Consider the following 25776-nt stretch of genomic DNA (forward strand, 5'->3'; position numbering starts at 1 on the left):
TTACTTTTGTTTGTGTCTGATAACCGGTAAAAAGCCCTCACTCACAGGTAACACACTCACACTCGAATGGACCCCAACTCTTGTCATAAATAAATTTGGTGCGCTCTTTAACTTGGCGGGGCCTTTAGCTTCAAATTTTAGCCTAGAGAACTTTACAAGCCGGAGATAGATATTCATTTGTACGCGAAAAGAAAAGGAATAAAGTATTATTCTCAATGGAAAAATATTGAGGCATGTTAGGGTTCCGAACCCAAAAAAGTTTAGAAGATTCCAAGTGAACGACCCTACCTACCTAATATTACTTTCTGTAATTTACATACATTTACATCAGTACACGTGTAATTCTCCAACTCCCCAGGCATTTGTATATGGTTTATACAGACCGAATAAACCGTAAAGACTATTTGTATGCATGTAAAACGTGAAATCCTGATAAACGTTTTCTCCATATACGCCTCACGAAGACAACCCGTGGTGGTACTTACATCTTTGAGCACCATCAAGAAATGTAAAGTAAGTACATCCAACTGTGGTGATTGACATGAAAGTGAAATATTGGCACGCAAAGATGGCTGAATGGCTTTTCATTATTCAGCAAGAAAAATAGTCACAGCAGGGCCAGAATAGGCCTTATTTTCCAGCAGATTCTGGGGGATTGTGGGGGCGGAATGGAATCGCAAAAAAACGCATTTAGAGCACAGCTAGAACGTAATATATGTTTATAAGTTTAGGTATATATGAATGATATCCCGTCTACTGATTCCAAATGTTCACTACGTATACACGAAATTGGATCTCACAATTAAAGTATTCGTAAAGGGCACGTTATGTATAAATATTTTTTTAAAAGGCAACCTTTAGGTAAATGCTTAATGGTTACATTCCGTGCAGATGTTGTTTGAGAAAAGAATGTCGCATGCATGCAAAGAATGAATTTGTGGTACAATGTTGATGAACCTCCAACAGACGTCGTGATGATTCCAATTTTAACTTAAAACAACAACTTCTTTCAAATCCTGGTAAAACATTGCAACTGAGGTACCATATTGGTCAATTATTAAAGGTGTCTAGTTATTGTTGACTGCTGACTCTGCCGCTTGTAATTGATAAATACAAACAATTCACCAATCAGACCGATTTCCCGGAGACTCACATAGGCACAATACGTTCTGAGACAATTCTCAAAAGAACAATTAATGCATAATACACATGTCTTCAGTCATGTCTTCAGTCTGAATTGTCTTACAGCCTTTCCTATTGGACATCTGAAATTGTCTTCATTCATAGTTAGAGTATAAAAGACCTGTTTCTTCCAGATCTCTTCAGTGTCACTGACGAAGGATAGTGGATTCTATCCGAAACGTCTGACCGTTTCAAAACCATATTCAGTTGCTTGAGTAACTATTTTTGGCGCATAATACACATTACTCAAAGCTTTCGGAGTTGTTTGCCAGTTCTTGTGCATCCGCTCATACGGCCTCCACCGGCAAGCCTGCAAACCTCTCGTGGCAACAGCACGGAGAATCACGGGTGAGGTGATTTATGCATCAGGTCAGGGCCAGTCCTTAATAAAGGTCTGTGTTTGATAATTGTTTCGATCCAATCGCTGGCGTTACTCACTCAAACTGTGTTCAATTTGTAGCCATTCTCCAAGGGATCACGGATGAGCAACCACCACATAGTATGAACAGTGATGAACAGTGTAGTTCTATTCTCCAGTTGTTGCTAGAACTGGTGCAAATATCTTCTCAATTGATGATCATAACGTTGATATTTACTGTAATGTTGCAACCATCTATGCTGCTAGAAAGATAATAGATTTCATATTTCCCAAAGAAAGGATAACAAATCTATTATTGTTGTAAGGTACTCAATGTTGTAATTTGCGCACTGCTCAATATAATTTTCTCATTTATTTTCTGTAAGTAACTATCTTCTAAGAAAAGAAAAAAAAGCGTCATGAACTTTTGTTTATGTCATAAAGCAAATTCGATCAAATGGGTGCAGTGATGAATATAATGAACTGAACTGAACTGGTGAATGTACTGTAAATGCAGAAATGTTCGCAGTTGATTAATGTTCGCGGTTTTCGCGTTGGCCTTTTTACCGCGAATTTAGAACCACCGCGAACATTTTTCCAGGGCATTAAGATACTACAGCGCATGGCGCTAACGCGATATTAAAACTACCACGAAAAGTCCCTTTTCCCGCTACCGCGAAATTAAATCCCCGCGAACTTAAATGCATTTACAGTAATGTTGATGTTTAATGCAAAAGAAAGACACTAGATGCCGTATTTTCCAAAGAAACGATTACAAATGTGTCATTTTTGTAAGGTACTAATTGTTTTGTTGTAATTTGTCCTCTGCTCGATGTAATTTTCTCATATGTTTTCTGTAAGCAACTATCTTTCAAGGAAACGGTCTCAGAAAAAAAGAAAAAAAAAGCATCATGAACATTTGCTTACCTCACACTCGTGATAGCAAAATCGATATAATGGGTGCAGTGAAGTCTAAAATGATCAACACGACTAGTATCACAGATTTACCTGACTCATTGTTGTATACCCCACCAGTATACCAGTGATTGAACATTATCCAGTCTGGTCTCCCTCTTGTCTTAGAGATGAGGTCAATCGATAAGACAATGCGCTTTGAATAATGGGGACTGAAAATAAATCCGCGTTTAAGTCGGCCAGGGTTTCCATGTGGGGAACTACAAGTCAAAAGGGCATTGATGATAAGAAGTCATTTGATGTGCCCCTTAGGAAGAAAACACAGATAAAAATACCTTTTGATCTTGCCGATCTTAACTCAACAGTTAATGGTTTTGTCTGTAATGAAGCGTAGTCTAAAAGGGGCTTTTATTAAACTTCATTTTTGCCATGTGTGTCTCCGATGAGTCAACCGTGAATAAACACTGCATTGTTATCTTCCAAGTCCCAAAATGTCTAGCCAATGATATGAAAGGTTACGTAGAAGCTAACCAGTAAAATGTCTAGCTATTTACTGTCTGGCCAATGAAATATCTAGCTACTTAGCATTTAGCCAATGACATGGTCAGATTGTTATGTTTCAAATCCCGAATGTCTAGCCAATGATATGACAGGCTATGTAGTAGCTAGCCAATGAAATGTCTAGGTATTAACTGTCTGGCCAATGAAATATCTAGCTACTTAGTATTTAGCCAATGACATGGTCAGATTGTTATGTTTCAAATCCCGAATGTCTAGCCAATGATATGACAAGTTATGTAGTAGCTAGTCAGTGAAATGTCTAGTAGGTATTAACTGTCTAGGCAATAAATTTTCTAGCTACTTAGCATTTAGCCAATGACATGATCAGATTGTTATCTTTCAAATCCCGAATGTCTAGCCAATGATATGACAGGCTATGTAGTAGCTAGCCAATGAAATGTCTAGGTATTAACTGTCTGGCCAATGACATATCTAGCTACTTAGTATTTAGCCAATGACATGGTCAGATTGTTATGTTTCAAATCCCGAATGTCTAGCCAATGATATGACAAGTTATGTAGTAGCTAGTCAGTGAAATGTCTAGTAGGTATTAACTGTCTAGGCAATAAATTTTCTAGCTACTTAGCATTTAGCCAATGACATGATCAGATTTTCCTTCAGCTCAATTAGGTTTGGTTTGCACCGGTGCGGCATTTGATATTTTATATATTGCGTAATACGTTAAAGTATGACTAAGAAGACAACAAAATACACAAAACGTAAGAAAATTCGTTCTTTATCTCTGAAATTTGCTGAGTCATCTACGAACCCAGCAGTGCCGCATCGGTGCCCCAAGAGCAGGGAGAGTCTACATTTAAAGCTAGCAACCCCTCCCTGTAACCTGCAGCAGACAACAACAACAACAACGGAATTTTGCCCTCTATGTCACTAGACACTTCTACAGCAGCAATGATATTGTATTTTTACTCTCTAGCTTTAAGATTCAAGATGTGAACGAAGCCGAAAATGTCAATGGACTTCTTCTCAGACAAGCATTTATGAATGTTTTGATGAACGTCAATGCAGGCACAATGTCTGCGTCTAATAGAAGACGTTTTGCAATTTTTAAGATCTCCTTTGAAATGTCGAGGAGGCTTTTATTCCAGAAACTTATTATCCATATTGCGTTAGCTCCAGGGTGTATTTATCTGAAAAGAGTATTTCAGTAAATCTTCACGGCAAGACGTCTGAAATACGCACTGATGACTAGACAGAGATAAATAAGTAAATGTACTGCCCAGCTTGAGGCCTACTTACCTACTGAAATAAGAGTATCTCTCTACCACAGCTTCGCCTGCTGGGTCTTACTAAACTTTCTGACGCGCCGTCTTAAGAAACCCATGCTGAGCAGGAGTTGTTTCACTCCTAACGTTATTTAAGAGGCTTTGAAGAAGTATTATGTACTTATATGCCACCCGCGGTCACGGTGGTTTGACAATTAACAACGCTTTAAGGGCTCAGGATATAGGAAGAGGTGTAGTTCCGCTAGTAGCAGTCTCATCCTTGAGCTCCTGGTTCCAATTAGTTGGTAGATGGGAGACTCTGCTTTAAATCCTAGGAAGGGCATCTCGTTTGGGACTTTATGGGTTCTCAAGGCTTTTCCTCAACTCAAGCACGTTGGTAAGAGGGTTTAAGGTGGTATCTCATTGCACTTGGTGCACCGGTGCGGCACTGCGGGGTTCGTTCACTACGGCATGTTATTTTCTTCGATTTCTTTTTTACAATTTATATATTACGTAACACGTTAAAGCAGGACAACGAAATACACAAGACGCAAGAAAATTCGTTCTCTTTGAAACTCATTGAGTTATCTTTCCAACCCCGCAATGCCGCACCGGTGCCCAAAGTGCAGTAATCCTCTGGTTAAATCCTAGGAAGGGCATTTCGTTTGGGATTTCACGGCTTTTCCTCAAGCATGTTGATGTATTTATTTATTTGCAAATCCATGCCCGTAGGCTAATTAGAATGGTACAGACAGTAAAAAGTGTCTAAGTATTAAGATCCTTTAGTCTTAACTAAAAGTGTACCAGGCTACAGAAACAGCAATGAAACGTGCTGACTTATGTATCACTGGGCATGACAAAATAAACAACAAGGCCTGAACAGAGACGGTGGACACCATAGACTTCCTGCAACCTATGATCCGCTGCTCACTGAGTCACGTGTTCAATCTGCATAAGCCATAACGTGATAGTACGGCTGCAGTGGATTGTTCATTCCTTGACAACGACTGGTGCCGTTCAGTCAAACATCTGGATGAGTGCATTTTTTGTGTGTTGGATTTTACAGTTCAACTAGTTCAAGAAAGCACGAAGAAAGGAATCCTCTGTGTATTTGGTGCATTAGGTGTCTACAGAGTCGTACCGATTTGTCCAGGATCATTTAATGCCAATTTGAGTCTCATAGGACATGATTATCCGAATTCGATGAGCAAGATTCCCATTATGTATTAACCAGTAATCCATATCCAAGAAAAACATTTTGAGTGATTTACGTGCCAAAATCGATCGAGTTGTTTTAGATATAATATGCGTTACCACAGTGGATAGCAAAGGTATACGTCACATTATATTACTGATATCTGGATAAAAGCACCTGAAATTTTACATACAATGACAAAATTAGTACTGAGAAGTGTTTTTGAACGCGTCTTCACACTGTGAATCCTATCATTAACAACGAACTTGCTCGAATTAATCCTAAATCACAAATTTCCGGTGGTAGGTACGTCGTAGACAATTTTAACCGTGACTAGTCAGATTCAGTCGTATTCCTTTTATTCTTAAGATCTTTTCGATAGGTTTGAACAACGCTCAACTGGATGTAGAACACCTTGTTTAATGCATTCTGATGTAGGACAGACAGAGACCCAATCAGAACGTTATTTAACTTGTTTTTCCTTCATGCTCAATATAAGATGTCCGAATATTTGAAAGATCAGAAGTTACGAGATAAGCAAAAAAGCTGTGAGGCGTTTAATATTTTCGTCGGATGAACTACACAGCTCCACTTAATTCCATCTACTAATCTTCTCCATAATCCTATATTAAGAAGCACTGAAAGTAGCAAGGGTAATAGAATTAATGACGCAGCCATTGAAGGGGATCTGCTTGTAGAGGCTGTAAGATTGCCTGAGGGCTGATGATAGAAAATACCACCCAAGGTGCACTGTACTGTAGCAGGGAGCTCACAGTGGGACTGGATATAAGTAATGTACGATGAAGTGGGCGATAGGAAGGAGCTTAGAATAAAACCCATTTTCTCTTCGCTATGGTTGGTTGCTATTCTTTTGTACTTCACGCATTGCTTGGAATCTGCTTGTATTCCAAATGTGAGACCAAATCACTCATACATAACTGTACTGTTTTCGATAACTTTTTGCTGTTCTGTATGTAGCCTATTTGTACTATTGTCTATTTAGCTGTCAGTTGTTAATGCTTGCCATAAATTGTACCTTGTGCGATTTTCAAGCAATAAAATCTATTCATTTATTCATACCAATAAGCTTACACCTGTGTCGATTACTGTTTTCTCTCGCCCTGCACAAAAGTAAAAAAATGTCCGAAAATTTCCGGACCTGCAGATTTCTTGTTAAAGACGACATGTGATGAATGCGGAAATTTCCGGGATTTCCCTTATTTGATTACAACGCATGTTGGTAATCAAAGCGGCAATCTTTCATACAAGGCATCAATCATTGAATACGTCTTCCGTTTATTAAAATAGATGGGCCGAACAGTGGTGTACTGTACACATAAAGACCCCATAGTTCACGACAAAACGATCATAATTCAGCTATCAAATATTTTCAAATATTATATTGGTACAACATGGACATTTTAAACAATTAGACACTTCTGACCATTGGTATCAGAGAACTTTGTATAGGCAGGCGTTTTACTAATAGTCTTGGTTACTGGCAATTTCGAGTGCAAGATTATTACAGTTGAACACTCACGTCATCATGTTAGCTTTACCATTACTTTATACAATACAATACAATACAATACAATACAATTATATTATACATTACATTACACTATACAAAGGGTTTTGATAAAGGTGCTCTGTATATATCTAGTAGCTACCTTTTATATTTAGATATTTGATTTATATCTTGTGTTTTTTGCAGTACGTATACATTGTCATTACGTGAAGACATGCAGAACTGAACACTTTGAACGATGGCACATTTCTACACCAGTTGTTAATATATATATTTTCTCAACATGCCGCGCCACATGCTCATCAATGATTGCTTTAGCCTTTGCATTGAACATTAGAGGGTTCTAAGTTGAAATCCAAACAACATGTACGAAATTACACACTTTGACGTCGAGACTTATATGAGTTGTTGACGCCAAGCATGTTGCTCTCTTACACGTTCTTTGAGTGCTAATATCTCATTTTACCTACTGATCACTGACACGTCTAGTACTGAGGTACCAAGGATGCTACATTGACTAATCAAGTTTTGGTCACAACACTTGCTTATGTAGTAATAATCATCCTAATAGCCGTGCCATGAAGAAGCCTAATCTTTTTGGCTGCAGTAGACGTGGAAATCTCTTCTACGGTCTGTTGGATCACCATCTTTTTAAGGACTCTTTCTCTAAGTGTTGCCTACTTCTATAGCATTAAAACCTTTGCCTTCTCGTTGGATTACGAATTACATGTGTCCCGTTAAAGGAAAAAAAATTCCTTTGGCCACTCGATCAACACTGTCATTCCGCGATGTATTTCTTGTTCGCCCTGTTTGGCTAAGTGTAACTCATTTCATAGAGACTTACACCGCTTGGTCTTGTAATGGGCACCGAAGACATGGACTTCGGGAACGGGTCAGTCGGAGACGGAACTCTGCCGTTTTCACCTTTGACCGACATCCGGTTTTTTACCTGGAAAACAATAGATGGAGACATTAATAAATGTGTATGACATTAAGGGTGGATTGGCAATACTAATTCGAACGTTTGATATGTAAAATAATTCATGTTTGACCCATGTAGTATAGTTCTGGATCGCATTCGTTAACTCCCCACTCCATGAATACATTCGCATTTTGATCGGCTCCAAGTCAAACATTGAAAAGTGGAAGGGGCACTTGTCAATCCAAATGGCATTACTGTAGATCTGAAAAGATCAGTAACCGGATGTCATGCTAAGTATAAGGAAGCATGCTTATCTGCTAGGGTATCAATTGTAGCAAGTTTCCTAAAGTCGGCGCATTAGATGAAAAACGCAGTAGACTCCTAATAGTCTCAATAAGTATAGATAATCCATATCTAAAGGTGAATATGTTTGTATTCGTTGACAATCAATTTCTAGAAAGTGGGTCACAGGTTAAAAATCCAGTTTCCCCTTAATTACCTGCACCAATGATTATTGACACTGGTTATTTTGCTACCCCAAACCTGCAAGCTAGTTGTCTTGAATGTTCCACTCTCAAGGTAGCATATATTTTTAGTAGGGACATTGTAAAGGCCCAACCCTGTTATCATCGTTTTGACCTGATGAATGGCTGTAATTACGACATAAGAAGTGCGATCAATCAGGGGTTTAAATAAGGTGCCTTACCATCGTTAGTCATGATTACCCCTGCGAAAATAACAGGGTACGCTAAACGAGACAGCCTTTGATGAGATGTACAAAATTTAGCCTATCCTTTGAGTCATGAGATAATCCATCGTTTGAACAAAGAGATATGTCAGCGTTTAGTAGAAAGGCAAAATAGAGACGAAATGATAAACAGAATGATGCAGTTCGTGGTTCCTACTGCGTATCTGCATTGAAATTGATTGTGGGTAATGGGTCAAAGTTGAAGACCCCTGAGATGTCAACAAAATGGGTCGGGATGTGGACAATACAAAACTGTACAAGTTAGGGGCCTTTATATTTGACATTACACACACTGCATGCTCAGAATGAACATTATTAATATCCTTATACACTCTAATGGTAAGAATTCTAAAAACCTTTGACTTGTTGGCTTCTACTTTGGACTTGTAGCAGAACTCCAACAGGGCTGCCATCATAGCCAGACCCAGACCTCCCACCAGAATGTAGAAAACACCAGCCACGTTGCTGAGACTGAGAGCACTTGTCTCTCCCTGTTTGAGACAGAAGAAAACATGATGTATTATGTTACAATTTAAGACCCTATATCCCTGCACAAAATAAAGCACTTACCAACAAGCTTTCGATCAGTCCCCTGATCCGTCTCAAGTTGAAATGACCCAGAGCCTAAGTCACACATCCGGAACGGAAGTGTGACGTCAGCAAAGGGTCAAAGGTGCTAGGCAGTCGGTATCGGCCCCCGTCTCTGTTGAGGGAAGGTTGATGGGCTCTGATGTAGATGGCCTCTTTAACTCCGGATATGTGACTTAGGCTCTGGGTTATTTTCACTTGAGAAGGATCAGAGGACTAATCGAAATTTGTTGGTAAGCGCTTTATTTTATGCACGGATATATGGTCTTGAAGTGAAACATAAGGTTGACTACCGTCACAGATGAACTTACATTCAAAACATGAAATAGAGAGATCACTTCTACTGTGCAAAGACAACAAATACTTGTCAAAGTAGAATACACTGCAGCAACCCTCTCACATCGAAATACATTTCGTTTTACCTACAAATAACCTTCGTGGTCAACTGAAAATAGACGTCTCATAGACTTGAACATCTACAAGTTTGAAAAGGCATGCAACAACTATTTTTAATATCTTCTGGATGGAACAGTGTACATAAAATTCATGACTAAATAATTGTTTGTGGATGTATGTTTTATGAATCGTCATACAATACTCAAAGCAGAATGCATAAAAATGTAACAGCCCGGGAGTTACATCATATCATCCTGTACCATGTTAGATTGTGTTATATCATATAATGTTAAAATATACTTGTATGTAGAATATATATTATTTTATCATGACCTACTTTCTTTGTACTCTCCACGGGGCCACACTCCCCTTTGTCGTACCACCACTTGTTCTCCAGATTTTGCAGTTTGCCATCCTCCCTTAACTTCAGTACAGCAAGAGTTATCTTGTGCCTAAAGAATAGGTTAGCAATTACTTTTAAATTGCACAATTATACCCGAAAATGCAATTCTTTTAAATGTTTTTGAAATTGCACAACGACATTCTTGGTCAGCATCGCATTTGTTTGAATGATATATATTTGTTCATTCATACCAAAAATAGTGTATGACGACACAATCATCAGATTGATATCATAATCCATTTTAAACTAATAAGTGTTCAGATTAAAATGGATTATTATCTTAGCATGCTTTAACAAGCAGAACAAAGCATATACTCGTATTTCACTTGGTAAGGAACTGCATGTAAGGTAACTCTCTAAGCAGAGGTCAAGCTCTGACTTGTTTCCGTCGGGCTTTATATTTTGCCAGGTTTTCTTTTTGTTCGCCAGCCAAATGGACGAAAAGAAAACCTAAGAAGGAAAGCCCGACAAAAGCAACAAGTAAATACTAGCCACTGGGCATAAACCTTGCTTGGAGAGTAAATATATTCTGGGGTAGAAATGGTAGAAATGGCAAGACTCGTCAAGACAAGTCGGTTTATACCCTGTCACATTTGGCGAAAATCGATCGGACGACGATTCTGCGGCGATCGCACGAGCCTCGCTTATAATAATGACGTCATTGCACAACAATTGTACAAGGTACAAAGTATGCCTTATATGTGACAGGGACGGTTTTCAGGTGATAAATACGCACAATCCTCTATTGATCTTCAATATGGCCGATCTTCCATCGATACGCCCGAAGATCGTGGATAATGTGACAGGGGTATAATGAATACTTAGAATAAGTGGCCTAACACATACATGTACCTGTATGGCGACTCTTTAGGCATGCCAATGCCATAACCCTTGGAGTCTAAGTTAGATCCCGCCTTGATGGTGTCACAAGGCTTGCGCTGGGCGATGTAGTCGTTCATGGCAGATTCCAGTAGAAAAGCGTATTTTCCCTTCGACTGTCGCACGTTCATGATTCCCTCATTGTTATTGTTCATCAGCGGACTCGGCTCCGCCTTACTCATGAAGTTCCACATCTTTTGGTATACAGGAATCGTCGAGGACTGCAACGAGTAGATTGTAGCGTTACAAATGCTCCAAATTTTCTTCAATCAATGACTGTTTTGAAAGGTACATACCTCCAAATTTGGGAGCTGCCCAGGTCCTACATACCTCTACTCCACAAGAAATGGCCAGTGACCTGCCAGCAGCTATTCGATTGGTCTTCGCTAGGAAATACTGAATGTTAAATAGTCTACACGGAGGTAGGGGGCAGATAATCTGCGGAAGCCTGCCCTAGTCTCGTGCTCTCTCGCGAGATCGAGACTAGGTGATTCTCTGTGAACAAGATGGACTCAGTCGTCGAAAATCTGGAGGTATATAACTTACCTTTAAAAACGGTTATTGATTAAAAAAATTTGGAGTAACTGTATTCATACGTGACTGATGAACTTCTTCAACGATAGCGTTACAATGTATCACCGCAGGGTATTCTAATGTTCCGTGTAGTAGAGCCACATAGGCCTAAAATGGCGATATGAAACCCTGGTAGGATAAAAATAAACAGAAAACCAATAGGGCTGCCAGTTCAAACAAAATCAGACAAATTAAAAGCGATAAATCGAAGAACCTATGCCTCGATTTCTTGATGACGTAGCCCTTAGATATATCACGTGCTGTAACAGTTTATGATCAACATGCTTAAGCTATACTATATATTTTGGTGATTTTCAGACATCGGAGAGGGTATTGAGCTTTAATGATGTAGTACCTTAAAAATACTGATAGGGAGCTCAAAATTGCAATGTCTTTTCGGCTACCGGTCTCAGTATCAATTCAAATCCATCAAATAGCTAGGTATCACCGCCCCTCCCAAGTTAAAAAGTTAATTCCATAACGGATTAACGCACACTTCTGTTAACTGCACGACGTCCCCAAATCCCTAACCGGTGCGGTCCAGCTAGATAACTTTGCATTATTGCACCAGCTGTATAACTGCACGAAATTCACTGGCAAATAGGCCGTGCAATTAAGCGGCTTCTACTGTAATTTGGCATGTCAATGCTTATAATTATTTTACATTTCAAGGAGGGTAATTTTAACACCTACTTTAAAGAACGCCTCTGTCGATCCAGACTTCACTATTCCATATCGAATCTCCGTCTGCTTGGCAAGGTCGTCAGCAGACTCGATCGGGGTGACCATTCGTTCCACCGTCAGGAACGCGGCCAGGTTAGCGGTGTAGGAGGAGATGATGATCAGGGTGAAGAACCACCACACGCCTCCTACTATCCTTCCGGAAATTGATCTGAAATATGAAAATAAAAACATATTCACGGGTGATATATTCTTTTTATATTCAAAGTCACTGTGATTGTTAGTCGTAATGTTACGCAATTTCGGATTACAACAGTCATTACAATTTGAGAATCAATCGGACAAATATAATGTATATGACACAATAGGTTGACATACTTCCAGTTGCTCCAGACTTGCACCTTGTGGATCACAATTGATTTCATAATTGGAATATAATACAATGCTAAAGATGATACAAGTAAAATCACCCCCCCCCCCCAAAAAAAAGCAAAGACACAAATGAAATTCGCCTAACGATCTGTCAAATCTTGAGTTTACACGCGGCCGCATCCTCTGGTAAAAATGAGGTTCGTCGAAACGAGAACATCAATCCTGGCAAAATGTCATACGACTGTTGCACTTTTCCACAACTGAAGGTAGTTAATCAATGTCCAAACAGAAAGGAGAGGTCCTAAGATACTCCCTTATGGTACCACGTATGTGATTCGGGTTAGCGTAGACCGTTTGTCTTGATATGTGATATGAAATAGATTGAAAGGAAATGACTGAAAACTGTCCAACCAACCTTGGCGAAATGTCGCATCCTTGCTGCATGAACGCGCCCAGTGAGAACCACAGGCTGTTCCAGATGCCGAAATCATTGGTCTGCTCGTCTTCATCAGAACCCACCCCACACGACTCCGCCGGGTGCCATTCATATGGACTGAATCGACTCACAAGGAAAAGAACTACACTAACTCCTATGTAGGCAAACAATATGCACATCCAAATCTCATAGGCCAGAGGATCTAGAAAGGAAAAGACTCCAGGTTTGGACTTTTGTGGCTTCTTGATCATGATGCTTATGCCTGTACTCGTGTATGGTTTGGAGAAGTCGATGACACGCTCTCGTACTAAGGTGATTGTCAGTGGTGCCACGGCGAGATCAGCTTTCTGGAACGAAATGCAGAAGAGTGGTCAGTTATCGTGTGTGTACTACCGTGGCCGACAAGTACAACTTAAGCTAAAGGCACAACACGACGTACGTTTTGATAAAAGCTATCTACTAGAGAGAATCACTACTGTGTCTTGTATATTATTTCGTTAATAGTTAATTTCGATATAGTAAAGTTTATGTAAAGTTTATTGCAAATTCAGTCTAAAGCTAGTACGAGCTAACTCTAAATCCTGGGTTATTGGGTTCGACTTCTTTTTTGAAGACAGTGGAAGACGAAAGATCCCACCTTTTAATAAAAAAAACTGCTTTCGTGCTTTTAATTTATGCATACAAATTTCCACATAACATGCCTTACCCCTTCAATCAATTCACCAACCATCCCAGTCCACTTTCCAGTCGTTTCGTTTTCTGCGCCGTACGTACCGTCCGCGACGATGTGGATTTTGTAGGTGAAGTTGACGATTCTTGCAATTTCTTCGAGCATGTCAACGGCGTACCCTTCGTATTGGCAGTTGACATTGTTTCGTGGGCATTTGGCTATCTCTTCTGCGCTTTTGTTCATCAAGTACGGTGGTTCCTGTTTGGAAACAAAAACACATCGAAACGTAATTTTTCTATAATAACAGGCATTGTTGTACGGATATTTACAAGTCACGTCCATAGCCTCACTGGCCATAGGGGCAGCAATTCAATCTTTGAACATTGAATACATATTTATCCCATATATATCAACGAATGCGAAATGTTCTTTCTCTCTATAGCAGCTTTGCTCAGTTGCTTCAAGGCGTTTTCTGACTGGTTTACATGGCTGTGAATGTGTGACTGTATTGTATTGTACATTTGTACTGCAGTCTTCATTGTCGTTAGTTGCTTTGCACAAATTCATAGTCTGTATTGTATAGACTGGCTACAGTGCTCTCGTACACTCAGAACCGATGTAATCTCTTCATTCTCTCTATCCCGCGAGATTAAATTCCCGTGAAATTGAATGCATCTATGGTATTGAGAAAAACTATACAGGAAGGCCGACTCACAAAGATGGACGTGACCCTCAAGACTCTGTCCCTAAGAGGAGTCGTGGTCTTCGGTGTCGGTAACTTCACTTCCACCTTCGTCAGTTGTGAATTTCTCCATCTCCAAACCTGGCACGGACAGATACAAACTAGGAGTGTTAGAAGGTTGTATGCTGATTGGTAAGCAATGGTGGTGAATGATAAACTATAATGATATAAGTCTGCTCCCTTGCTAGTCTAATAAGTAACTAACTACATCCATTGTAAACAGCCGATTTTCTAACCGACGTTTTGGGGACCTTTTGTCACCTTCCTCAGGGCACTTTTGACTCACATTGCACTGCAGTATAGGTGTCGCTGCTTACATATGTGGTCACAAAAGTAAAGTATCATCGTCAACATGGCAATTTTCTTTTAATCAAAACTGCTTTCATTATGTTACAGAGTATACAGATTACAATTGTATATGTATATATAATGTTACAGTGACTTAAAAATATCAATTGTAAATTTTCGTTTTTAAAATTATAAACTAAACATATCGTGACATATACAAGAGCCAGCAAGTCGTCAGAGGTTGTAGGCTAGTAGTTTTATGACAAAGTTCTGAAGTATCAAATGAGTCGACGTTTGGCAAAAAAGGGAATCGACATTCTTTCTAATATCTCAGTTTGCTTTTCAAATTCATATGAACGAATGAGTTTTAAGATGACAACACTCTTGGAATCAAATCAGATGCAAACAGAAGTAGTAGGAAGATTCAATTAGCAGGTATGCCACAGAATTGTCTTTTATTCAAAACAATGAGCTAACTACACACACCGGTATCATGTGGCGACTTTGGAGCTCCAGACAGTGCACCGTGTAGTTGTCTCGGCGACCGAACTTGTCAAACTGAACCCATCCGGTCACACCCATCGTCTTAACCTACAGAACCATCAATCATCAAGCAATTATTCAAAATATCACATAAAATGGTCGACTATACTAACAAAGACACCTAGAACTATAGCAACAGAGTGTGTGTATATCTGCAGTTATGATAAGTGTAAAACTCTGGAGGTAAAATGACATATATTCGAAAGACTCTAGACGTTAAAGTCGAATTTGAGTTATACGTAAATATATTATAAAGATTGAGGCATTTACGACCACATTAACGAAACCTAGATAGTGCTTGGTTTTTTCAAATATATTTAAGCCCAATTTAAGAATGGCATTAAGCATGCTTTAACATCTGCAGTGTTGATATTTAATGATGGTTGAATGATTGGAATGTTCATCATTGCATACGCAACTGACAAACCATTTCTTACTTGACTGTAAATTGATTTTTAATCAAAATTAGAAGACAACAATGAATTAAGACCATGATGTCTAAAGCTATTTATGTTTTGATATCCTTATGAGCAAACGTAAACTTTTACTATATTCTTGCAGTAAAATGTGAGATCAATATAATTTTGGTTCAATCACCTTCTGTAAGCTGCTTCTGATTTTGTCCCCGAACCGCCAGATGTTGTCGTCCTTCTCACAGGCAGGAGAAGTGACGTCTGATAGGTTGATGTCGGCTCTGTCCTGCTTCAGACTGGTGAATGCGCTGGAGATGATGCCAGCGGCATCGTACGTTAGAGCTGCTTTGAACTGAAAAAAATATTATTATGACCATGAGCTTCATGAAAGTTCATCTTATTTAACGAATAACGTAATGAAAGAAATTAAATTGTTCTCCAGCGCTCGAATTTTTTTACCGAATCTCTCAGTCTTTTCCAGCTTTTTACCCGAGTGCTAAAGACATGTGATTTCTTTAGCACGGGACGGGAGGCGCTACGTATACCGACTTCCAATAACCTTTGACCCAGTGCTGACGTACGTCACATATGCAAACGTTCGTGCATTTACAGCACTCGAGTCAGAAAGTTGGAGAAGACCGATAGGTTCGGTTAAAAATTTTGTTGATTGAAAGTTCCTAAGTTGAAGAACAGTTTTTTTTCTATCATTGAATTCTGTATTGGTTTACATTTTTGACAGGATCTACTATAAAACAGTCGGATTAGTAGTACTTCTATTCTATGTAGCTATAGGTCCAGTGTATATCTTAGATCTGTCCAGACCTTTAATGTGTTTTATTCCCGGTTTGCATACATATTCTAGGAGATGACCTATAAATTATGGAGGAAAAACAACGTAGTATGTTTACATCAATCATGACCAAATTCTGATTGAACATACTTGCTTGCTTGTTGCTTGAAGCAAGTATGTTCAATCATAATTTGGTTATGTTTTAAAAAACATAGGCGGAGGAAAAAAACAACTACAGGCTAAGCCATTTCCTGAAGAAATCAATGATGATCAAATCCCTATCGAACACGACCATGCCATTAAAAGTCCTGCCTCACCCCAATGTTCTTCCCGATCTTTTGGAAATCTCTGCTGTCATCTCTGAGTGGATCCACGATTTGAAAGCTGGTGACTTTGGCTTGTCCGAATGTCAGGTTCGCTTTGTTCAACAAATGGAAATCCTGCAAGACAAGTAACTGGTTACTTTGTAAAGATATAGAAACAAAATGACCCTGATAAGGGAATTTATTAAATGGAAACAATATTCAATTCAAACAGCACAGATTATTCATATTTCAATTATGTTATTAAATAAACCATATATTCTAAATTCTATCTGTCGTTTACAGCTGCCTTAAAAAGTGACAAGTCGAACTTGTATACTCAGTAAACATTAGTCATTGTAGCTATATAGATATATTTAGTAAGATACCGCATTGTTATATCACTGTAATCGACTTATATAGCTAACATAACATAATAAACGTCCAAATGGGGTTTTTCATCCATTCATTAATACTATTCTTTATTTCATAATTGAACATTTATTGCAATACTTTGTGGTAAAGTACTTTTTTGTATTAGTTTGAACCGCACTGGTTTTAAGTACATCATCAAAATGTCACGTGTAATGTTTACATGCCTTATCGGTGGATTTTTATGTATTTAGCGTTTGATAAGAATTAAAGATAAAGATTTTGCACAACGTCTTTTCGTGCTTGATACTTTTGTGTAGAACTTGAAATGCCTTAAAGCTAGCTTGTAATATGAGAAATAGCATAAGTTCAAACTATTATCAACATATAACAGATAACAGAAGTATGTGTTGCAGACTCACCAGGTTCATGAAGATATAGTGGTAGTAAGATGTCCACATGTTTCTTTCACTGATCTGGAAATATACAATCGTAATGTAGAAAACACGACTGACTTACACACACAAACACTAGGAAAACGGGAGAACTTTCTTGGTGAAGCAAATGAAACAGTGGAATACCTTGCTAATCTGTAGCAAAAAATAACCTTTTTTAATTAAAAACATGATATTCTTGTCAAATGTAATAAGATAGTGTAACAACTCCAGCTTACTTAAAAAAAGTGATATTGAATTAGAATATAGATTCATTTGTGACAGTAGTCAACATTATGTTTTAATTTTAAGACCCTATATCCGTACACAAAAAAAGCTTTCCCAACAAGCTTTCGATCAGTCCGTATCAAGTTTAAATGACCCGAAGCCTTAGACACATACGATCCGGAAGTGTGACGTCAGCAGAGGGTCAAAGGATGTTACAGTACCTACCTTTTTCATCAGAGCTTCAGTGGTCCTCCTGTCCAGGTCGATGATGACTTTCCTCTCCCCTTCAGCATCGATGGTGTTGATGGTGGCGTTAGCATTATCCACCCCCTCTAACTTCCGTGCAGTCACCTCTGTGTCTTTCATCTGGACAAGGTCCATGACTTGCTCCAATGAAGACAGACCTACAATGTGGCATTTATTTAGCATGAAAGTTCATCTGTGTTGGTAGAATACGTTATGGAAAAACTGCTAACACTTCACAACTTTCGGTCAATCTCCGTCGACCTTGTTCACAGAATGACCCATTCTATCTCCAGAGACCACCGGTTTACACTCAACAGAGACGGGCGACAAAGACTTTTTTGTTCATTGATTGATTTCGTGGGATTTACCACGTTTGTGGACGGATTAACATAACAGGTGACTGTCACGTTTTATTCAAGTTGTTGACCCGGAGACCAGACTGCAAAGGTGGTATCTCATTGCACTTGGAGCACCGTTGCGGCACTGCGGGGATTGTTCCAGGAATACCAAAGTTTTTCCAGGAATACATAGTTATTCTAGGAATATCATCACCATATCTATTCCAGGAATAACATGATGCCGATGTAAGATTCGTCTTTACTCAGCTCGTCTGCTATTCTGTCTTATCTGCAAATCCACTCATAAATCTCTACTAACTGTAGTGCTTGGGGCGGCAACATCATAGGAAACGAATTTTAAATAATGTACGAAGCTACACTTATGGATGATGTGCATACTAAACTACTAGCTTCAAACAGTAGGGTTGTAAGGAGTAAGGTTTTGTCAATGGAGCCCAAAGCATTTTTCCTTACATTTTTGATTTGCGATTGTTTATTGTTTTTTTTTGTATAGTGGATTTCCATTCAAGCAAGCTAATTACCCGAAGTAATAATTATGACCCATTTATGATAGAATTTTTGGGAAATTGCACTGGTTCTTGCATGTCTATTGCGATAATTTGTTTGTCATCTACCACAATGTATCCCGGGTGACATCGGTTAACATGGAGATATCACGATGGATCTATTTAAATAATATACGTTTTTAGCTTTAATCATTATGTAAATTTTGTCTTGGGAGCTGAATGTACCAAAGTGCTGTATTTACTCTCTGAAACATGCTGGGAGCAATAAGATTTGGTGACTTCATCCACGCAGTCAACATTTTTTTTGGAAACTGATGAAATTGATGTGCGCGCGGATGCCATCCACATAATCAAATCAACATGGCCTTAGGTCATATCAGCTTCTTCAAAATGTGCCAGATCGGCATTTGCGTGGGCGCATCATCGTTTTTTTATCATCTACAAACATCAACGAGCAAAGCTCTGGTGGGTGCTGGTAAATGACCTTCGGTTCTTCATAGCAGATTAACAAGATTGAAAAATGTTGATGCGAAACTTTCTGCCTGACCTTCCTGTCACCTTTTCTAGGAGATGCTTTAGTTGTTGCATGAAGGGCAGAAGTCACTGTTGAGTTGCAGAGTGGAGGTGTCAAAAATATAGTGCAACTTAAAATTTTGAAAATATTAGAAATATTGAAAATTAAAATTGTCGCAATTCTTAGGCATTTTGTGTTGGAAGGAACCAGTATGATCTAAGCATTCTTATATGAGTCAAAATTTGCTCAGCTCACTAGATATCAGGACGGATTTCAATTGTTAGGTCCAGCGGGTTGATTATAAGTAAATGAGTTTAAAGGTGAATTTTCTCTTAGAGACAAAGGTTTCTCTTACAGACGTAGTCAGAGCTGGTTGACCCCCTGTTTTCCTTCATTGGCTATAAAGAGCATCATTGTGACTTTTTGTATACATTCATTTTTATGATATTCAAAGTTGGGATTAGTACTTTTATGAAACCTTGCTTCAGTGTATAATACAGCTTTCCTATGGGTAGATATAACTGTGGTATCTGCCCTGGAATTCTACAATCTGATTCTAAAGTGGGTGGTCTATAGAATGACATTGGAAGACAAATATTTATGATCAGATCATAAATACTTGGTGTGAACCCAAGCCTAGGGGAAAGTTGCATTGATTTTTTCCATGTCTATTTGGATGTATTACTAAACAAAGTTGAATCTTTACGCATACGTAAAGCATTCGGAAAACACATCAAGTAAAGCACTACTTTAATGGCATTGAATAAACGCATCTTTTCACAGGACTAAAGGCAGGGTTTAACATTAGATTTTATGCAGTCTTTCTAAATAACTCCCAGTCAATAATTTAGATGTATAGATTTACTAATTACAAAATGTATAGATTAAGTACTGGTTAAGTGGGTTCGTGTTCAATGTTTGTAAGAGAAAATGATGGAATTCTTACGTCGTCATACGTGACTAGTAATTATGGAAGGACGTCTCATTAGGTGTAGAGACTCCATTTAGTCTACTGGATGACGTATTTGAAGATCCGCCAAGATTAAGTTTGAAATACAAGTAGGGTAATTAAAGGCGAAGAAGTCAGACTGCCAGGCGCCTTGTGATAAATCGGGTCATGCAGGTGAAAGATTGAGTCTTATACTTCCCTGACTGACGATATGTGACATTTAATATTCCTATGCTTTGCTGAATAAACTGTTGATCATAAAAGCCCTTATTTCACAGCCAAATAAACTGAATGATTTGTTTCAATGTATTAATAGTGATGGAAATTAGAGAAGTCCTGAACTCCAGAAGGGGGTATTTTCCAATTGTTTTAGGAAGTCCATTTGTAAAACGTGTATATCACTTAACATGATACTTGTATCGCAAGTGTCAACATGCATTCGGCATTCTGAATCTTAGCCTATTGCTAAATAGAATGTATGTCTGACAAGGTCTGACAAACGTTAATTTGCAAAATCAATTTCAGGAGCGATAAGAAAAACTCATCTCTTCACGGTGAAGAAAGTGTCTAATATATACGTACAGAAATACATGGTGGGGGTCTGCATGGGGGCAGTGAGTATCATTTTTGTTTTCAAAGCAGACGTCAAGTAATTCACCACAAAACCAATTCTGCGAAAGTCGACTGATGACGTATACATCGGAAAATAATTATAACACCGCCTTCTGGAGTTTAATGCTCCTGTAATTAACCTAATGCTCATTTATCCTTTAACCCAGTGGTGTCGTGTCTAGCTCAACTTTCAGAGTGCTGGGCTCGGAACCCAATTCCCTTACGTTGGGAAAGGCGCTTTATACGACATTTCTCTCTTCACCCAGGTGTAAAAAAAGGTAACTGACCTTCTATCTGTCTGTAGCATTATTGAATAAATTAAGTTGCACTCTCACTGCACTTGCGTCAAGCTTGCGTCACTGCGGGGTTCAAAAGATACTGAATGAATTTCAGAGATAAAGAAAGAATTTTCTTACTTTTTGGATATTTCGTCGTCTTCTAAGTCATACTTTTACGTATGACTCAATATCTAAACCATAAAAGAAAATGTAGAAAATAGCAAAACAGTGATGCAGTGAACGAACCCCGCATTGACCGAGTTTGATGCAAGTGGTGAAATAAATTTAAAAAATTAAGCTTACCTTCGTCATCATCGTATACATATGTGAAGGATGTCCACTTGTAGACTTTGTTGATGAGGTCCACCACAGGCCGGGCCAGGTTGGGTCTCATGTACACGACAAAGTCGGACCCCTTGCTGTAGGCAGGTGGGTAGCTGGGCGTGATGAAACTCACCTGTAGGTCAAAGGTCATAATTAGAGGTATGCGCAAAGGGTGCATTTTCATTTCAACAGGCCAAATCAAAATAAATGTTTAAAAAAAATTATTCTGTAATGTTGCTACTTTTAGCTTGAAATTACATGTGAAGGTTGGGCTGGTCTATTTTGTTAAAAAAAAACGGGGTATGTTTGGGGTGCCCGGAGTATGTGCAATTTGGACTTGTTCATTTTTTCTAGAAAGATCAAAAGACTTACTTTTTTCAAAGGGCAAAATCAAAATAAATGTAAAAAAATGTTCTTGGAAAATGTTGCCATTTTTAGCTGCGAAATACATGTAAGGTTGTTTTTTTTTGGTTAGAAAAATAGGTCATGTTTGGAGTGCCCGGAATATGTGCAATTTGGTTGTGTCCATTTTGTCTACAAAGGTCCCAAAACAGCCTTTATTTCGGTGTTGTAGGCATCGGACTACAACTTGCTAGCCGCCATGCTAGATAGAAACTCATGGTCAAACATTGTTAATGGCAAATCATATGAGGATAAATGAACTGAACTGAACTGAGGCATAGGAATCTGTCTACATCACTTGATATGGGAACTTAGGAAGTCAGACTTTGCCGCCAATTACAGCAAAATGATCAATATCAACATTCTATGTCTTGTCACGTGACAATGTCTTTCAACCATCACGTGATAACGAAACTGCAAGATGAGACCTATCGGGTTAATAAAGGGATAGAGTGCATCACAAGCTATGAACTTTAGTTGTGTGCATATGTTGAATTTATGTCAAAACAGATAGAAATTACTATCTATAATTAAGGGTTAATGACCCGCCCGAGGTGTAGTTGGTGTCATAACGCCTATGCCTTTTCTATAACCACCGAATAAAGCCACGGAGTGAGCGAAGCGAACAAGGTTGTCTGATGAGGTAAAAATCGACAACGGTTGGTGTCGATTAATTTTGACCAATCAGAATGAGCGCTACACACCGGGCTGGCCGGAATCTATGTGTTACAGGTAGGTGCATAACAAACATGGAACGAGGCCTTCTGATTGGTCCGCGACGCCTGGCTATATGATATTTGGCCTTATTTACCTGTAGGTTTCTGGAGTAGTCCTGTACGGCGTCCAGTGCAGGCATGTCATACATGCCGAATATTGCGTACACGCCGCCACTGCCTCTCTTGATTTGTGAACAAACTGAGGACAAAAAATCAGAAGAGACTCATTTAAAGTGTAAATTAAAATGTATACCTAAATTCTCTATCTCCAATCGAATATAAGCAGTTGATTCACTCTTCGATGAAGATTAGACATCCAGGTAATATATTGTCAGTCAGTACAATATACATCCAGGTAATATGATTTGCCAAAAAGTAGTTACTTAAGCAACCGGATATGACTTTGAAAACAGTAAAACGTTTCAGTAGTATCCGCAATCCTTTCGTCAGTTGCACTGAAGTGATCTGGAAGAAATTCGTATTATATACCCTAACTATGAATGAGTTTCTATTGGAATTTAAATTGTTTTTAGCTTGACTTTGTCTTAAAATGTCTCTTATTTGAAAATTCATAGTTAGGGTATAAAAGACCAGTTTCTTCCAGATCAGATTCAGTGTCACTGACGAAAGGTGGTAGATACCATCTGAAACGTCTGACCGTTTCCAAAATCATATCCAGTTCCTCGAGTAACTAAATTTTCCTAGCTGTTTTGACAATCACAATCGGTAAGAAAAGTAGTAATATAAAAGTAGTATGTGAAGTCTAGTTGATACTTGCTGAATGATTAATGTGATGGTCGCCAAATGGTTTTACACATGCAACATGTTCATGTTTGCTATAAGGTCAAGCTTGTAATACTTTAATGGGGGAATAAAAAATGCATAAATCAACAGTGATATCTAGTAATGTTGTCCAATATGTTTTACCTTTTTACAGAAAGCAAAGTCATTGTCCTCGAACTTTCGTTCTCAATGCAAGGCATAACATCCTAGCATTTGTTGGGGTTAACGTTCCTATTATGGGGGCATTGACTTTGATAATAGCAGAATGAATATGCTGTCGTACTGTAAAGATGGAACTTGATAGAATAGAGACTACTGGAAGCTATTAGATTCTAATTCAAACATTCATCAAGTACACAATTTGGACATCAGAGCCACGACCCGCTAGAAGTAGACTCAGTAGTGTGCTGAGAGAGTTATAGCCTTACTTATAATGTCTTTTTGAAAAATGATGAATTGCCCTACGGCAAGGGTGAACAAAGAAGAGGTACACTCTTAGATCTGAACATGTTATTTCCATACAAATGGGGAAGGGTAGCTGGCTTCTTTGAAATATTTACATTAATAGCTAGGAAAAAACTCTACTTCCAAATACCACATTAGAAAGCCAATACCTATACTGGACCTACCTTTATCTATATTAATATTTGCTTTGGACAACGTTGTAACGTTATCAATACCTCTTGTGTAAGAACATGTGACATTGCTTTCTGAAATTTTGGTTATTATTCCCTAAAAAGTGGCAATAACGTCGGTGTTACTTCCCATTCCGTTATTAAATACGTGTGTGCGTGTATATCATTCAGTCTGAGACTGCGCACTGCACGAATGTCTGCACATTTAAAAGGTTGTTCGTAATATGAAACGTCCACCTGCCTCTAAAAATCCGGACCAATACGACAACCTAATGTATAGCAATGAAATACTTCTCGAAATTAAAACAATTCAAAGGATGACGGAATAACACATCGTTTTTGCACCATGAAAGGTAAGTGTGTGTTTTGGGGGCTTTTCCTGATATTTTTCAGCATAATCTAAAAACAAATACGTTGGGAAGGTCAGTTTGGAGCTACCTGGTGTGTCAGCTAGGTACTCAAACAGAAATTTTGTATCTTTTATCTGGGCATGAATAGTAGTAGTTGTCTTAGTAATAGTGTAGTCTTGATTATTTGTTGGCAGACAGCATTTGGTGCAAGGAAGAAGTTGTGTAGGCTTGGGTTACCTGAAAGCTTTATCTAACCATTCCTAAGCAAATCAGGAAGAAAAGTCGTTTTATTAGGCACCGTATTCTTTGTACCAGTGCAATGGCCGAGTGGGCAGCGTGTTCGTCTTGCATTTGGTATGTCATGAGTTCGATCCCCGGCCGAGTCATGTCAAAGATTTAAAATTATGGTACATGCTGCTTTCTCTGCTTAGCACTCAGCACTAATGAGGCAGAATATGGGACTTAAACACGCATCACTACCAGCGGATTGGCCTCCTGCTGTAGTGACTCGAAATTCGCCTTACCCTGACGTTTGTTTGAACCTTTATTTATTCATGAAAGCTCAAATCGGCCTGTAGGCCGCTTTTCATTGAGGTCATGTGGGAAGTAAAGAGGCAAGGGTCAGACAAAGTATATAACGTGTGCTTTGGCTAATCTGTCAAATTGAATGGTATATATGCTAATATAATCACACGCGAATTTGGTGTACATGCACGCGTCAACATTTGCCACTAAGAACCGTATTTTTTGTTCGTTTGTAGCACCTTGTTGAGTTGTTAATTTCCCCAGCCACAAAGTGACAGTAATATTCTTCACTGATGACAACGCCTGGAACAGAAATTGTTCATTTGCATAATGTACGCTACGTGACATTTGATGATGTCAGTGATATTCGATTATAGCTCCGCCGTTCTGACAGGCGATTATGATGGAAAGATAATTCCCAACACCTGGCAAGTGTCATTAGCCATATGGTACACGGAGATAGACACTTAATGCAGCATCCCTACTGAGATGAATGCAACGCCATTAAGGTTCAGAAAAATTGATGCTTTGGTTCTGTTTAGGCCACGTTAATTTGATTATATGGATGACATCCTTTGGGTTACCGCAAAACAGATGCGAGGGAGTGGGCGAATAAGACAAAAAGATGGGCCAAGAAGTTGTCTGTATTATGGAATATAAGTGGTCTGGATGGTTGAACAAATGACTTAACACACAGAGTATGGTATACTGAACAATATATTTTTCATTTTGGTTCTTTTCTATCTTCTTCTTTTCTTTGCATTAAAATTCATTTTAGCATTTTTTTGATATTTTCAACATTTTCATTGCAAGTTACGACATACATGTGCTCAAT

General features: G+C 38.7%; 1 protein-coding gene across 2 annotated transcripts in view; it reads right to left on the reverse strand.

Annotated features, from left to right (window-relative positions):
• Window positions 1-6713: 6713 nt before the first annotated feature.
• The window catches only part of LOC118419645 (glutamate receptor 4-like), a 29587-nt gene continuing 10524 nt past the window's right edge, over window positions 6714-25776 (reverse strand). Inside the window, exons 3-17 of one of the 2 annotated variants that reach the window (XM_035826140.1) lie at window positions 22744-22847; window positions 21510-21663; window positions 17968-18146; window positions 17503-17556; window positions 16724-16846; window positions 15801-15968; window positions 15147-15251; window positions 14346-14453; window positions 13667-13888; window positions 12940-13307; window positions 12165-12363; window positions 10872-11119; window positions 9954-10068; window positions 8989-9123; window positions 6714-7911 (exon numbers count right to left, since the gene is read on the reverse strand). In XM_035826140.1, coding sequence (XP_035682033.1) covers window positions 7777-7911; window positions 8989-9123; window positions 9954-10068; window positions 10872-11119; window positions 12165-12363; window positions 12940-13307; window positions 13667-13888; window positions 14346-14453; window positions 15147-15251; window positions 15801-15968; window positions 16724-16846; window positions 17503-17556; window positions 17968-18146; window positions 21510-21663; window positions 22744-22847 — 2417 coding nt within the window. In that variant the 3' untranslated portion in view covers window positions 6714-7776. Of the gene's footprint in view, window positions 7912-8988; window positions 9124-9953; window positions 10069-10865; window positions 11120-12164; window positions 12364-12939; window positions 13308-13666; window positions 13889-14345; window positions 14454-15146; window positions 15252-15800; window positions 15969-16723; window positions 16847-17502; window positions 17557-17967; window positions 18147-21509; window positions 21664-22743; window positions 22848-25776 lie in introns of both variants that reach the window. The other variant, XM_035826138.1, reaches the window with a different exon arrangement.

This window comes from Branchiostoma floridae, chromosome 7, assembly GCF_000003815.2.
Source record: "Branchiostoma floridae strain S238N-H82 chromosome 7, Bfl_VNyyK, whole genome shotgun sequence".
In the NCBI taxonomy this organism is placed as follows: domain Eukaryota; kingdom Metazoa; phylum Chordata; class Leptocardii; order Amphioxiformes; family Branchiostomatidae; genus Branchiostoma; species Branchiostoma floridae.